At 42.6% G+C, this 15297-nt stretch overlaps 1 protein-coding gene across 1 annotated transcript; it reads left to right on the top strand.

The window, feature by feature from the left end:
• The first annotated feature begins 460 nt into the window (after window positions 1-460).
• LOC308235504 (uncharacterized protein) lies at window positions 461-12382 on the top strand. Its single transcript, XM_080644388.1, has 3 exons — window positions 461-773; window positions 1664-1790; window positions 8301-12382. The coding sequence occupies exons 1-3, from the start codon at window positions 600-602 to the stop codon at window positions 10514-10516; spliced, it is 2517 nt and encodes an 838-aa protein (XP_080500514.1). The 5' UTR covers window positions 461-599; the 3' UTR covers window positions 10517-12382.
• Window positions 12383-15297: the final 2915 nt, after the last annotated feature.

The following is a 15297-nucleotide window of genomic DNA, read 5'->3' as shown; positions in this document are numbered from 1 at the left end:
ACGCTCTATCCACGGAGCCAAACCGGTTTCGGCATGAATGTCTGTTTTGTGACATTAACTTTGTATAATGGATTCAATGGAGGCAGGTTAGACCTAGTTAGAGGCTTAAGCAACCTCTGCAAGCTACAGTTGGCCTGAAGGAGCCAGGTGCCTAATGGCTTTAATGAAGAAACAATGCCTGCCATTCAGGAAGAGCAGGTCCTTTAGAAAGATATGCAAAACCAGCCACGCAGGTGCAGGAGAAACAAACTTGCCCCAGACATCACCTCCCCTGAAGGCGCTAGAGGGCCCTGAGTATACCTGGTGTGTTCTTGGGCTATTTGACCCTAAATTGAGTCCTGGAGTCAACTGAGAAATACGGGACCCTGGCCTTGGAGCGGAGAAACTACATTACCCACAAGGCCACGCATGGAATGCCACCAGTCTGAGCCAATGGGGCTCAGAGAAGGCGTTTCCGTTTGGCCGCTTCTGTAGGGCGGGACCTATAGTCATCCTGGGGGGTTTTGTCCTTTCACCTTGTGGTCTCAGGCCGCGAGGAGTTCCTAGTCGCACGGTCTGGTGGAGAAGGCTGGAGAGTGCTTTTCCCCCCAACACAGCCAATGGCGGGAGCCTCCTGTGGTGCTCACAGCTCACACTTGGGATTGAAACTCGGAGTCACCGCTGGACCCACGACAGGGACCGCCATTCCTGCAGCGGTTTCTACAGCAGCCGCTCCCGCCCCGCTCAGCCCACAGAGTGCAATGGCGGCGCCCCCACTGAGGAGCTTCGCTGAGGTGAGTTTGTGTCCCCCGGGCCCTCACTTCCTCCTCACACCGAACAGGACAGCCCGGGTGCGGGCGCCTATCACGTCCTGCAGCTCAGTCCGCGTGGAGGACCGTGAGGAAGGCGGAGGGGAGAGAGGAGTGTTGTGTCTTCTGAGGCACAGCCAGTGCAGGGCAGAGAGGACAGGGGTGACTTGCATCTGAGGTTCCCCTGAGGGTGTGGGCTGTGAGGATTGGCGGACAGATCAGAGGCTGCAGGGAGGACGTCACAGACTCATTCGGGGCTTTCCGGGCTGTGGGGTCCATCAGGGGCCTGGGGTGGTCCTGGACCCGGCTGGAAGACAAGCTCTCTACATGCCATGTGCCAAGTTCATGGGTGAGTCCAGCGAGACCCAGTGGCATGGGAGCAGGAAGGGGGCAGAGCTGAGGGAGTGAACCTGGGTCTGAAGATGGGAAGGGGTTAAAGATTACCCAGTGGTGTGCACATCTGGAGGAAGTGTGAGCTGATGGTCCCCGGGACCTGGTGTGGGGTCATAGAAGCGAATCATAAACCCAGGCTTGGCTTTGTCTTGGAGGCATGATCTAGGAGACTGCAGTGGTATTGCTTGGCAGGAAGGCTGGGGCCCTGCAGGCATCGCCCAGACCTTCAATGGCATTGCTCTCTCCCCTCCCCTCCCCCAATCCTTCCCACCCAACCCAGGTGCTCTGCTGAGGGCAATCCCAGTGAGTAATGGGACTGTGATGAGAGAGCAGCCTGCACTGGCATTAGGGCCTGGTGTCCATACTAACCGGGTGCCCTGGTCGAGGTTGGGAAGTGGGGGAGGGGAGGGAAGGTGTGTAAGGAGTAGGAGTGGGCGGTCTCAGAGAGGCACCTCTGGTTTCAATTGTCTCCATTCTGACAGGTTGGAGTGACCTTTGAGGACATTGCCCTGTACTTCTCCAGGGAGGAATGGAGCCTCCTTGATGAGGGTCAGAGACAGCTGTACCTGAATGTGATGCTGGAGAACTTTGAACTTCTATCCTCGCTGGGTAAGACCCTCACTCTCACCAGTGACCTGGACTTGGCTTTGGGATTTCCCAGGCCCCATTTCCCAGGGTGTGCTGTGTCCTCCCATGTAGACTGTGGTTCTGCTTGATTTTCCAGTTTCCTGGGTAGTTGCTGTCCTGGGGAGGGTTGGTCTGTTTCCACTGCTCCCTTCTTTCCTGAAGTCCCAATTCTCCCCTCTGTACTACATTCACAGGGAAGGACTTGTGGTTGGTAGTGTTGCAGGAAGCCTGAGAGATTCCGCCTTGATCAGGGAGGAAAGCCTTTTCTATGTTCCTCTTGGTCATGTGTATATATTTTTGAAAAATTGTCTCTACATCCTTATCCTGTTTATTAACTGTATTTTTTATGAATCTTTTGAATACCTTTTATAGTTTATATATTAATTGCTTACGACATACAGGAACACATATTGTTGCATGTGCTTAATTGCGCTTTGCTGATATTACTCCCCACACCCGCTTTTCTACAAAGTCCATGTTTTTGGCAACCCAGCATTCAGCAGGTCTAGTGCCACCACGTTTCTAGCAAGCTCAGATGCTTGTTACTAGTGCTTAGCCAGTAAATATTGTTAATGAAGTTATATAGACTTTGCTTTTGAGGCAGAGTCATTGCATTGTTATTAGCCTGCAGTTATAGTATTAACATTCTTTTATTATTCCTGGGGAAATGCTACTATTTGTGTGATTTTCTGTCTATATCGCAATATTCGCTTTATTGTTCTGATCATACCCGAAACCACCATATCTCCAAGGTATTCCTTCATATGGTTTGCAACTATTTTCTTCTGTTCTCTAGATTGCCTTTCATTTCATTTTGTTTATTGCTGTTGTGCTGTGAAGACGCTATTTTAAAAAAAATATATATTTTATTGATTTTTTTACAGAGAGGATGGAAGAGGGATAGAGAGTTAGAAACATCGATGAGAGAGAAACATCGATCAGCTGCCTCCTGCACACCCCCTACTGGGGATGTACCCACAACTAAGGTACATGCCCTTGATCAGAATCAAACCTGGGACCCGCCAGTCTGTAAGCCTATGCTCTATCCACTGAGCCAAACCTGCTAGGGCGAAGACGCTATTTTTTATTTGTTGCACTGTGGACTGTTTATTTTTTCTATTTTGTGTGGTGGTTGGTGTCACATTCAGAAAATCCTGTCCAAAACAAATCTCTAAAACTTATTCTCTCGGTTGTCCTGAGGAGTTTTAAGTTTTAGCGCTCACATTTAATTCTGTCCTGCAGGTTGAGTTACATTTTATCAGTGGTGTCCAGTTTCATTGTTTTGCATGTGAACGTCAATTTATACCAGCACATTCATTGAGGAAACTATCTTTCCTTTCTTCTGTGTCTTTCACCTTTGTCAAAGGTTACTTAAAAGGATGTGCCTGGGTTTATTTCTATGTTTTCTGTTCTGTTCTGTTTATATATGTGTCTGTGTTTCTCCAGCAACACACTGTTTGCTGACTTTCTCTTTGTAATAAATTGAAGTCAGGAAGTCTGATGCCACCAGCTTTCTTCTCCCTCAAGATTGCTTTTGTTAATGGAGGTCTTTTGATTCCATTTCCACATTCTCTATTCATTTCTTTGTAAAATACCATTGGAGTTACTGGGATTGCATATAATCTGTAGTTTCCCTTGTGTACTATAGCTGTCTCCACCATATTTCATTTCTAAATCCATGAATACAGGTTGTCTTTCAACTGATTTGTGTTTTCTTCCATTCCTTTCATCACTGTCTTATAGTACTCACTGTACAGATGTTTCACATTTTGGTTGAATTTATTCCTGCGGATTTTATTGTTTTGGATGCTATTGTAAATTTGATTACATTCTTCATTTTTCCATCAAAGAATTTTTTATTAGTGTGTAGGAATTGAACTAATGTTTGTATGTTTATTTTGTATCCTGTAACTTTTCTGAATTTAATTCTTTTTTTTTTTTATAAATATATATTTTATTGATTTTTTACAGAGAGGAAGGAGGGGGGATAGAGAGTTAGAAACATCGATGAGAGAGAAACATCGATCAGCTGCCTCTTGCACACCTCCTACTGGGGATGCGCCCGCAACCAAGTTACGTGCCCTTGACCGGAATCGAACCCGGGACCCTTCAGTCCGTAGGCTGACACTCTATCCACTGAGCCAAACCAGTTTCGGCTGAATTTAATTCTTTATGTTCTTTTATCTTCACCCGAATAGTGAGGATATTTTTTTCATTGATTGTTTTTTTAGAGAGAGAGAGAGAGAGAGAGAGAGAGAGAGAGGGAAACATCGATTGGCTGCCTCCCACATGTGCCTCTACTATGAGTGGGGATCGGACTCTGCAACCCAGGTACCTACCCTTGACTGGGAATCGAACCCTAGCCCTCTGGTACACAAGCCAGCACTCTCATCAGTGAAACACAGTGGCTAGGGATATTTATTTATTCTTTAAATTATTTATTTATTTAATTAAATATATGTATTTTTTTCATTTCCTAGAGGAAGAGGAGAGAGAGATAAAAACATCAATGATGAGAGAGAATTGATTGATCAGCTGCCTCCTGCACGACCCCCACTGGTGAATGAGCTTGCAACCAGTGCAGGTGTCCTAACAAGGAATCCAATTGTGACCTCCTAGTTCATGAGTCAGTGCTCAATCAGTGAGGCATACGGGGCAGCATTTCTTTATTGATTTTAGACACAGGAAGGGAGACAGAGAAAGAAAGAGAGTGAAGCATTGATGTGCTGTTCTACCCATCCGTGCATTCATTGGTTGTCCCCTCCATGTGCCCTGATGGGGGACCAAACAACCTTGGTGCATCAGGACCACACGCTCAATAATTGAGCCACCTGGACAGGCCTCTGAATTTGTTTGTTAATTTGAGGAGCTCATAGTGGGATCTTGGCAAATTTCTCTATGGAGGGTCCTGTCATCTGGTAACATCACCATCTCTTATGATGCATTGTGGTTCCTAGTGACAGGTGTCATGTCTTATCTTTCATTTCTTTTTTTACTTATTTGAGGCTTGGTTTTTGTTTGTTTGTTTGTTTTTGCTTTAGTGTAGCTAAAGGCTTCAACATTTTTATATCTTTTTCTTAAATATAACTTTTAGGTATTCCTTTCTTTTGTCTTGTCTCCCTTTTATTCATGTTTGTTCTAATATTTATGGTTTCTGTCCTTTGAAACTTTTTTGTTTACTTTCCTGTTGTGTTTCCAGTTTCCTGAGGTGCCATGTTCGGGTCTTTGAGATCTTTGTGACAATGTAGGCATTTATGTCTATAAAATTTCCCCCTAGAATTACATTTTCTGAATGTTATACATAAGCTTTGGTAGGTTGTCTTGTTACGTACTTTGCCTCTAGAGTTTTTTGAGATCTCTTTTGTTTTTGGCTACTCTGAAATTCTTTTGTATTTATTTATTATTCCTTTTACATAGAGAGAATGGAATTGGGGGGAGGGGGAGAGAGATGAGGCAGAAACATCAATCGGCTGCCATCTGCACACTTATAAACCGGATATGAAACCCACTTTCTGATATGTGCCCCAACCAGGAATTGAACCCTCTACCCTTCGATACACAGTACGATGCTCCAACCAACTGAGCCACACTGGCCAGGGCATTGTGTGGTTTTTTAAAAACAAAAATTTCTGGTTTTTTTTTTTGGAGAACAGGCCACTAGGATCAATGAGAACAAAAGCACAGTGGCTGATAGTGGTAATGCTGACCCTTTATTTTTATTTATTTAAAATATATTTTTAATGATTTCAGAGAGGCAGAGAGAGATAGAAACATCAATCATGATAGAGAATCATTGATTGGCTGCCTCCTGCATGCCCCCCAGCAGAGATCGAGCCCGCAACCTGATCATGTGCCCTTGACCAGAATCGAACCTGGGACCCTTTAGTCCAAAAGCCGCTGCTGTATCCACTAAGCCCAACCAGATAGGGCTGATTTAAAAAAACAAAAAAAAACCGAAAACATTTTTATTGATTTCTGAGAGGAAGGGGGAGAAAGAAAGAGAGAGACATTAATGATGAGAGAGTATCACAGATGAGCTGCCTCCTGCATGCCCCTACTGGGGAGTAAACCCACAACAAACTGGGCATGTGCCCTTGACTGGATTGGAACCTAGGACCTTTCAGTCCGCAGGCTGACCCTCTAGCCACTGAGCAAACCAGCTAGTTCTGACCCTTGCTTTATTGGTTTATTTATTTATTTATTTATTTATTAATATCTTTTATTGATTTTTCACAGAGAGGAATAGAGAGAGATAGAGAGTTAGAAACATTGATGAGAGAAAAACATCGATCAGCTGCCTCCTGCACACCTCCTACTGGGGATGTGCCTGCAAGCAAGGTACATGCCCTTGACCGGAATCTAATCTGGGACCTTTCAGTCTGCAGGCCAACGCTCTTTCCACTGAGCCAAACTGGTTAGGGCTATTTATTTATTTATTTATTTAGTAAGTTAGTTATTATTAACCCTTGTTTTGACCGTAGCTATCTTCAAATGTGTTTGCTCACCCAGTTTCCTGTCATCCTTTCTTTTATTTATTTTTTAAAATATATTTTATTGATTTTTTACAGAGAGGAAGGGAGAGGGATAGAGAGTTAGAAACATCGATGAGAGAGAAACATCGATCAGCCCCCTCCTGCACACCCCCTACTGGGGATGTGCCCGCAACCAAGGTACATGCCCTTGACCGGAATCGAACCTGGGACCCTTCAGTCCGCAGGCCGACGCTCTATCCACTGAGCCAAACCGGTTTTGGCTGTCATCCTTTCTTTGCAGTTGTCCTTTTTGGTATTCTTTATTACTGTTTTTCTTTATGGTACTCTTCTTCCCATTTCCTGTAGGATGTTTTTTTCATGGATAGCCGTCTACTTACTCTGGGATGGGGAAAGATTCTCTCTCTCTGATTCTGCCATCTTGCTGATGTCACTCTCATAGGTCTTTTGCCTGTGATCTCATTTGTGCTTTGTTGTTCTACCACAGTGCTGACCATCCCTCTTTTTCTTTTTAAGATTGGCATCATTTATCCCATGCAGTGGCTCAACTGGGATTTAAGAGGCAGAATCATTTCTTCATCACAGAAGAAACATGACTTTATCAATGACAGGGTAGACCCAGAGGCAGTCTTGCATTGGTGAAGAGCTGTGGGGACGGTTTTCACACCTGGCCTTTGTTTCATTCATAACTAGGAACCCATTTTGTTCAACAGTGTTTTGTTACCATTGCCCATTCCTCACCCAATTCTACTTCTTCTTGCTTAATGTTGACACTTTGCGCAAGACTCAGTTTTTTTTTTCTCCATAAGACTTTTATTTATTTATTTTAATATTTTTTATTGTTTAAAATATTACATATATTAATACATATATCTCCTTTTTCCCCCCATTGACCTTCCCCCAGCCTCCCCTACCCCCTGTTGCATGCCTTCATCCCACCCCACCCCCAGTGTCTTGTGTCCAGTTTTCTAATCCACTCATCTGCTGATGGGCATTTAGGCTGTTTCCAAATCTTAGCTATGGTGAATTGTGCTGCTATGAACATAGGGGTGCATATATCCTTTCTGATTGGTGTTTCTAATTTCTTGGGATATAATCCTAGAAGTGGGATTACTGGGTCAAATGGGAGTTCCATTTTTAGTTTTTTGAGGAAACTTCATACTGTTCTCCACAGTGGCTGCACCAGTCTGCATTCCCACCAGCGGTGCACGAGGGTTTCTTTTTCTCCGCATCATCGCCAGCACTTGTCATTTGTTGATGGTTGCCATTCTGACAAGTGTGAGATGGTACCACATTGTTTTCATTTGCATCTCTCGGATAATTAGTGACTTTGAGCATGTTTTCATACGTCTCTTGGCCTTCTTTCTGTCTTCTTTTGAAAATATTCTATTTAGGTCCGTTGCCCATTTTTTTATTAGATCATTTTTCTTCCTTTTATTAAGTTGTATAAGTTCCCTGACGACTCAGTTTTAATAGTGATTATTCTACTCGGATTCCCAGCCCACGGATAACCTTAAGCTCTTTAAACTTTGCACTTCACCTCTTTCACATATCTCGCTTTACTGCACTCCAATGTTGTTCCATGCCTACAGAGCCTTAGAGTGAACACATATTATTATATTCAAGCTGAACATCATGTGCTCTAATATGATTGATATTTTATAGGTTTGAACACATTTAAATTATTCTACACAGACTCACATCTCCAGCATGAAAGGTCCTAAAGGAAGCCATTTATATAATAATAACGAGTAGACCCTGCCTCTCTTCTTTTTGTAACAGCCTGTGCTTCTGTCCTCCATTGGTGAGATTTTCATCATCCATCTTATATGTAACAGCCATTTTATATATAACAGCCATTACCTGAAAGTCTGACTTACTTGTCTTGAAAATCATTGTATGAAAGGAATCATGTCCAGTCATGAAAGATAAACATTTGTGGTGAACACATTCTGATTTCATAAGATCAACTTGTACCTCACCAGTGTTTCCTTTTGTTCAGGTTGCTGCTGTGGAGCAGAGAATGTGGAGGCCCCGACTGAACAGAATGTTTCTGTAAGAGTGTCACAGGCAAGGAATCCCAATTTAGCCTTGTATTCCCAGAAGAGCCACCCCTGTGAGAGTTGTGAGCTGGTCTTGGGAAACATTATCCATGTGATGGAGGGGCAAGGAACACAACACGGACAGATACTGTTGAGGTGTGGAGCATGTGCAAAACGGTTTTATTTCAGTGCAAAATTTCACCAGCAGCATGTGAGAGACAAGACTTTCATTAGAGGTGTGGAAAGGAACTCATGTGCAAACAGCTGTGATTTCAATGTGTCCCAGAATCGTTTCACATGCCGGAAGGTTGGGCACGGTGTCCTTATCGGGTCAGGACCTCTCCACCCAAAGGCTACTCAGACCAGGGACAGCCCAACTGCAATTTCGATGTGTGGGATGATGTTTCAAAGGAGAAAAAATTATTTCAGCAGCAAGGAACGTAAGAAAGACAGTTGCACCCACACGTTTATTCAGGAAAAAGGTGTCCATCTTGGAAGTCGGTGTTTTGTGTCCTCTGAATGTGGAAAATATTTTACCACTAAAACCAACCTTCGTAGTCATCAGAGATTTCATACAAGAGAAAAGCTTTATAAATGCAGTGAATGTGGAAAATCTTTTACAAGTAGCAATGGTCTCCAATATCATCAGAGAGTTCACAATGGAGAAAAGCCTTATCAATGCACTGAATGTGGGAAACCTTTTACCGCTAAGACCGACCTTCATCTTCATCAGAGAGTTCATACGGGAGAAAAGCCTTATAAATGCACTGAATGTGGGAAATCTTTTACCCAGAGCTCTGCCCTTTGTAATCATCAGAGATTTCATACAGGAGAAAAGCCTTATAAATGCAGAGAATGTGGGAAATCTTTTACCCAGAGCTCTGCCCTTTGTTATCATCAGAGAGTTCATACAGGAGAAAAGCCTTATAAATGCAGTGAATGTGGGAAATCGTTTACCCAGAGCTCTGCCCTTTGTAATCATCAGAGACTTCATACAGGAGAAAAGCCTTATAAATGCAATGAATGTGGGAAATCTTTTACCCAGAGCTCTTCCCTTTGTAATCATCAAAGAGTTCACACTGGGGAAAAGCCTTATCAATGCAATGAATGTGGGAAATCTTTTAAAAGTAGCAATGGGCTCCAATATCATCAGAGAGTTCACACTGGAGAAAAGCCTTATCAATGCAGTGAATGTGGAAAATCTTTTACCGCTAAGACAGACCTTCATCAACATCAGAGAGTTCATACGGGAGAAAAGCCTTATAAATGTAGTGAATGTGGGAAATCTTTTACCCAGAGCTCTACCCTTTGTAATCATCAGAGAGTTCATAAGGGAGAAAAGCCTTGTAAATGCAGTGAATGTGGGAAATCTTTTACCCATAGCTCTGCCCTTTGTTATCATCAGAGAGTTCATACGGGAGAAAAGCCTTATAAATGCAGTGAATGTGGAAAATCTTTTACAAGGAGCAATGGGCTCCAATATCATCAGAGAGTTCACACTGGAGAAAAGCCTTATCAATGCAGTGAATGTGGAAAATCTTTTACCTCTAAGACCGACCTTCATCTTCATCAGAGAGTTCATACGGGAGAAAAGCCTTATAAATGCAGTGAATGTGGAAAATGTTTTACAAGTACCAATGGTCTCCAATATCATAAGAGAGTTCACACTGGAGAAAAACCTTATCAATGCACTGAATGTGGAAAATCTTTTACTGCTAAGACCGACCTTCATCAACATCAAAGAGTTCATACGGGAGAAAAGCCTTATAAATGCAGAGAATGTGGAAAACCATTTACAAGTAGCAATGGTCTCCAATATCATCAGAGAGTTCACACTGGTGAAAAGCCTTATCAATGCACTGAATGTGGAAAATCTTTTACCGCGAAGACCATCCTTCATCATCATCAGAGAGTTCACACAGGAGAAAAGCCTTATAAATGCACTGAATGTGGGAAATCTTTTACAAGTAGCAATGGTCTCCAATATCATCAGAGAGTTCACACTGGAGAAAAGCCTTATCAATGCAATGAATGTGGGAAATCTTTTCCCGTTAGCAATGACCTTCGTCGTCATCAGAGAGTTCATACAGGACAAAAGCCTTATAAATGCAGTGAATGTGGAAAATGTTTTACAAGGAGCAGTGGTCTCCAATATCATCAAAGAGTTCACACTTAATGAGTGCAATTAATGTGAGGTATCCCAGCCAAATTTCTAATTTCCCTCTGCACATATGAGTCCAAATGTGAGAAATTTCTTATATGTGTAAGAAATGTAGTTTCTTAGTTAGGACATAACAGTAGTACAAGAAAATTTGTGAATTCTCATTTTTCTGATTGTATCTCATACATTTAATCACCTATATTATGTAAAGTTCCCGTAAGTGTTTTTGCTGTTGTGTTTGTTTGTTTTTATGTTGGAACCCTATGTAATTATGTTGCACTGTCTAACATACAGAGATGTCCTGCCAAGATGTAAGTCACTTTTCTGTTGCTGAAGGTATTTCACCTGAACCACCTATAAGGTCCCCACAGATGGCATCAATCACCGTCCTCATGGGCTCAGGGAAGCTAACTCTGTTGTCTAATTTGTTGAAGAAAATTAGGAATACCTGAGCTCTTGGTTCCTACTTGTTTGCCTGTCATGAGTTGCCACATAGGACTGATTACTCTTGGTGCCAGTAAACATAATGTTGCGGAGGGACTGCCATTTTCAGGGACATGCTTTGCCTGAATGCTGGTGATGAATTTATTGAGTGCCTAAGCCATCAATGGAAGAACTGCCAGTCTCATGTCTCTTTGGTTTGTAAAATAATGAAGGCTTTTTCCTAAGACTTCTTTAATCTTGGGTGTTCTATTTACTGTGTGGGTTAGCTTATAGGAAGATCTGGGCTCTCCAAGTATGATGAGGTGAAAAATTTTGTGGTGTCTCAAACACTTTTGCCCTTGGGGGAACAGTATGGTGCAGAAATTAGCTCAGCAATTTTTGGCAAATTTACACTGTGCCCATATTGTTCTTGGAAGCACTGTGGACTCTAATCCTCATGTGATGTCTGGATGCTTTGAGACACAGGGATCACTCCCAAGAATGGGTAGCTGTGACAACCTCAAGTATGTCTGGGAGCATGAATTTCTTTTCTTGTTTGCAAGGGATGCCAATACATGTGAAGGAAATCTCTTGTCCAGGTGTTGCAGAGGTACATGTGCCCTAAGGCTACAATTTCTCGGGCGATGGTCTGTGATTTGAGCAGCATAGCAGTGAGGGGAATCCCTTTCACTGTAGAAACATGGACCTAATTTTTGTTGGATGACACTGCAGCCCATTAGATGGAAGGGTCCTCATCTAAATGTGCATCCAGGATTTATTTTGAATCAAAGATTATAGGAGCTGTGTGTACACGGGTCTGAGGGAATCCAGGGATGTTTATCTTCTGTGGAGCAGTCATTGTCATTGATTATAATCAGGATGTTTTGTGCCTCCTCTAGATTCTCAGTAGTTCCCATCAGAGCCATTGGTGTGGTAGCAGCAAAACAAAGATGGAGACAAGGCTGTCTTTAGTCCAGGGATGTGGCTTTTGTGGGTTTGGGTGAAAGTTCTTCATTGTTTGTTACATTTTCTGTCACTGAGATGAGACTCTCACCGAGAGGGCATAAGAATGTGGATTGAATATAGTTGCCAAACCTGTTCTTCCAAAATAGGTGAACGTACATTTGTTTTATATTGAACCATTTTTAACAGCTATAATGACTAAATTACATGTGTTAAGTATATTGTTTCATAAATCTTGACATGTTGATGAAACTGAAACCATCATTACAGTCATAATGCTGACCATATCTGTCTGTGAGTAATTGCTTCATGACCTCTTTTAACCTGTCCCTATTCTTGACAGTTTTCATAGTTTACATGGATTTACATTCCATTTTCATAGAGAACTTTATTTTTCTAAGTATTTTTCTGCTTTAATTTATGTTTCATAAATACTTGGAGATTTATTAAAGTTACATTAGTAACTCATCTTTTTTTCTGATAGATATTCTTTTTAAAAATATATTTATATTATTGAATTTATAGAGAGGATGGGAGAGGGGTAGAGAGTTAGAAACAGAGATTAGCTTCCTCTTGCTCACCCCCTACTGGGGATGTGCCTGAATCCAAGGTACATGCCATTGACCAGAATTGAACCTGGGACCCTTCAGTCCACAGACCATCTCTGTATCCACTGAGCCAAACAACTTACAGCTCTGATAGATATTCTTATCATTGATATATCACCATCAGTTTGTCCATTTTAATAAATATTTGGTTATTTCTAACAAAGGTGGCACAACCATTTCTGTATAATTCCTTGTATGTATATAAGTGTTATTTACCTTTGTTAAAAATCCAGTGCATAGTCTGGGTTTATGAGTAGATGAATGTTTAAATTTATCAAGATTAGCAAATTGTGATCTAAATGTAATATACCAGCAGGGCCGGTGTGGCTCAGTATTTGGGCATTATCTCGTGTAGCACAGGGTTGGGGATTTGATTGCTGGTGGGGATATGTGCCTGGCTTGTGGGCTAGATCCACAGAAGTGGGTATGCAGGAGGGCGGCTGGCCGATATGGCACTCTTCCAGCAATGTTTCTCTCCCTCTCCCTTCTCTCTCTAAAAATCAATACACTATTCTTTAAAAATAAAAAATAAACGTTATCTGATTGTACTTTTTTACATTTTTTCAGCAGTTTGTTAGGGTTGCACAGTATCCAAATTATTCTAGAGAATAATTTGTTCAGTCAATAATAATTTATTTCACCTTCTTTCATTTTTTTGTAAGTTTGTCGTGTGTATTTGCTGAGTCTATCTTTGTTAAAGCATCTTATCATATGTTCTGCTTAATGTGCTATGTGTCGGGTAATTTTCTTTAACAATAGGACAGTGGACCAATAAAGTTGGATGTTGGAATTTCAGTCAATTTGTGCCTTTTTTTAACTTTAGAAAATAAACGTTTTTTGTATTGGAATAATATGTTTTAATATTTTTTAGTTTAAAGAAATATTTTAGTTGTCCTAGCTGGTTTTGTTCAGTGAATAGAGCATCAACCTTCGGACTGAAAGGTCCCGAGTAAGCTTCTAGTCAAGGGCACATGCCCTGAGAGAGAAACCAAGGTGGCGGGATAGGTAAGCACCTAAACTGCTGCCTCGCACAACAATTTCAAAACTACAACTAAAAGACAGAACGGACACCATCCAGAACCACAGGAAAGCTGGCTGAGTGAAAATTCTACAACTAGAAGGAAAGAGAAAAGCTCACAGAGAATTGGAGGTACGGCAAAGGGTCTTTGTGCGCGCAGAGAGGAAGGGCAGCTGAGAGCCTGGCTGACTTTCTCTGGCGGAAGGGGGAAGGAAGCCCCTGACCACACTGAACCCCAGTTCTGACTGCAATGAACCCCAGTCCCAGGCAAAACCCCGTGGACCCAGGCTCATACAGGGGGAGTCTGGACTGTTAGGTAGAGAGGAAGGCACCTGGAGACTCAGAGACCCAGGGGAGCCTCAGCAGGCAGGGTTCTAGAGGCGCGCGTGCCAGTGCGCACACAGGCTGCGGAGGATGCCACAGGCTTTCCCTAGTGGAAGGGAGTCAGAAGCTCCTGACTGCACTTAGCCCCAGTTCTGACTGCACTGAACCCCAGTTCCAGGCGAGCCCCTGGGGACCCACGCTCTTGTGGGGGGAATCTGGACTCTCGGGCGGAGACTCGGGAGCCGGGGAAGGCAGAGGTCTGCAGGCGCGCACGCGCGCAAGGGCAAGGCTGCTGGGAAGCCAAGACTGTCTGCTCCGCCCTGAGACTCCACCCCATCCAAGCTGAGCACAGAGGCTACTGCAATTTGGCAAGTCTAATCCTATAAGGCTGTCTCTAGCACCAAACTTCTCCCAGCGTAGATACAGCTGATCCTTACAGACAACTGGCCTGGAGGTCAATTCCTCCCAGTGATACCAACAACAATCAAGACTTAACTATAACAAGGCTGTACACACAGTCCACAAAGGGGTGCACCAAGAGTGTCCACCTCAGGTTAACTGGGGAGGCCGATCCACTGGGCCATATAGGAAACCTAGCACACAAATCTACCCTACCAACTCAGGGAAGCAGTGAAAATGCGGCGTCAAAGAAACAGATCACAAACGAAAGAAATGGAGGAAAACAAATGACTGGATATAGAATTCAAAACCACGGTTATAAGGCTTTTCAAAAATATCCTAGAAAAGGCCGATAAATATAACAAGACCCTCGAAGATATGAAAAAGGACCAACTAGAAATTAAACATACACTGACTGAAATAAAAAATATTATACAGAGACCCAACAACAGACTAGAGGAACACAAGAATCAAGTCAAAGAATTGAAATACAAAGAAGCAAAAAACACTCAACCGAAAAACCAAAAACAATAAAAAATCCAAAAAGTTGAAGATAGTGTAAGAAGCCTCTGGGACAACTTCAAGCGTACCAACATCAGAATTATGGGGGTGCCAGAAGAAGAGAGAGAGCAAGATACTGAAAACCTATTTGAAGAAATAATGACCGAAAAATTCCCCCACCTGGTGAAAGAAATAGACTTACAAGTCCAGGAAGCGCACAGAACCCAAACAAAAGGAATCCAAAGAGGACCACACCAAGACACATCATAATTAAAATGCCAAGAGCAAAAGACAAAGAGAGAATATTAAAAGCAGCAAGAGAAAAACAGTTAATTACCTACAAGGGAGCACCCATACGATTGTCAGCTGATTTCTCAACAGAAACTATGCAGGCCAGACGGGAGTGGCAAGAAATTTTCAAAGTGATGAATAGCAAGAACCTACAACCAAGATTATTCTACCCAGCAAAGCTATCATTCAGAATTGAAGGGCAGATAAAGAGCTTCACAGATAAGAAAAAGCTAAAGGAGTTCATCACCACCAAACCAGTATTATATGAA

The sequence above is a fragment of the Plecotus auritus genome (assembly GCF_963455305.1).
Source record: "Plecotus auritus genome assembly, chromosome: 10".
Taxonomy (NCBI): Eukaryota; Metazoa; Chordata; class Mammalia; order Chiroptera; family Vespertilionidae; genus Plecotus; species Plecotus auritus.
Note: the sequence above shows the minus strand (reverse complement) of the source record. Positions and strands in the feature narration are given on the sequence as shown.

Bases quoted from the DNA above. Each gene is read 5' to 3' on its own strand.
- LOC308235504 (XM_080644388.1), top strand. From the start codon at position 600: ATGGCGGGAGCCTCCTGTGGTGCTCACAGCTCACACTTGGGATTGAAA. The intron at 774-1,663 runs GTGAGTTTGTGT...CCATTCTGACAG, and splicing joins CACTGAGGAGCTTCGCTGAG to GTTGGAGTGACCTTTGAGGA. The intron at 1,791-8,300 runs GTAAGACCCTCA...CCTTTTGTTCAG, and splicing joins TGAACTTCTATCCTCGCTGG to GTTGCTGCTGTGGAGCAGAG.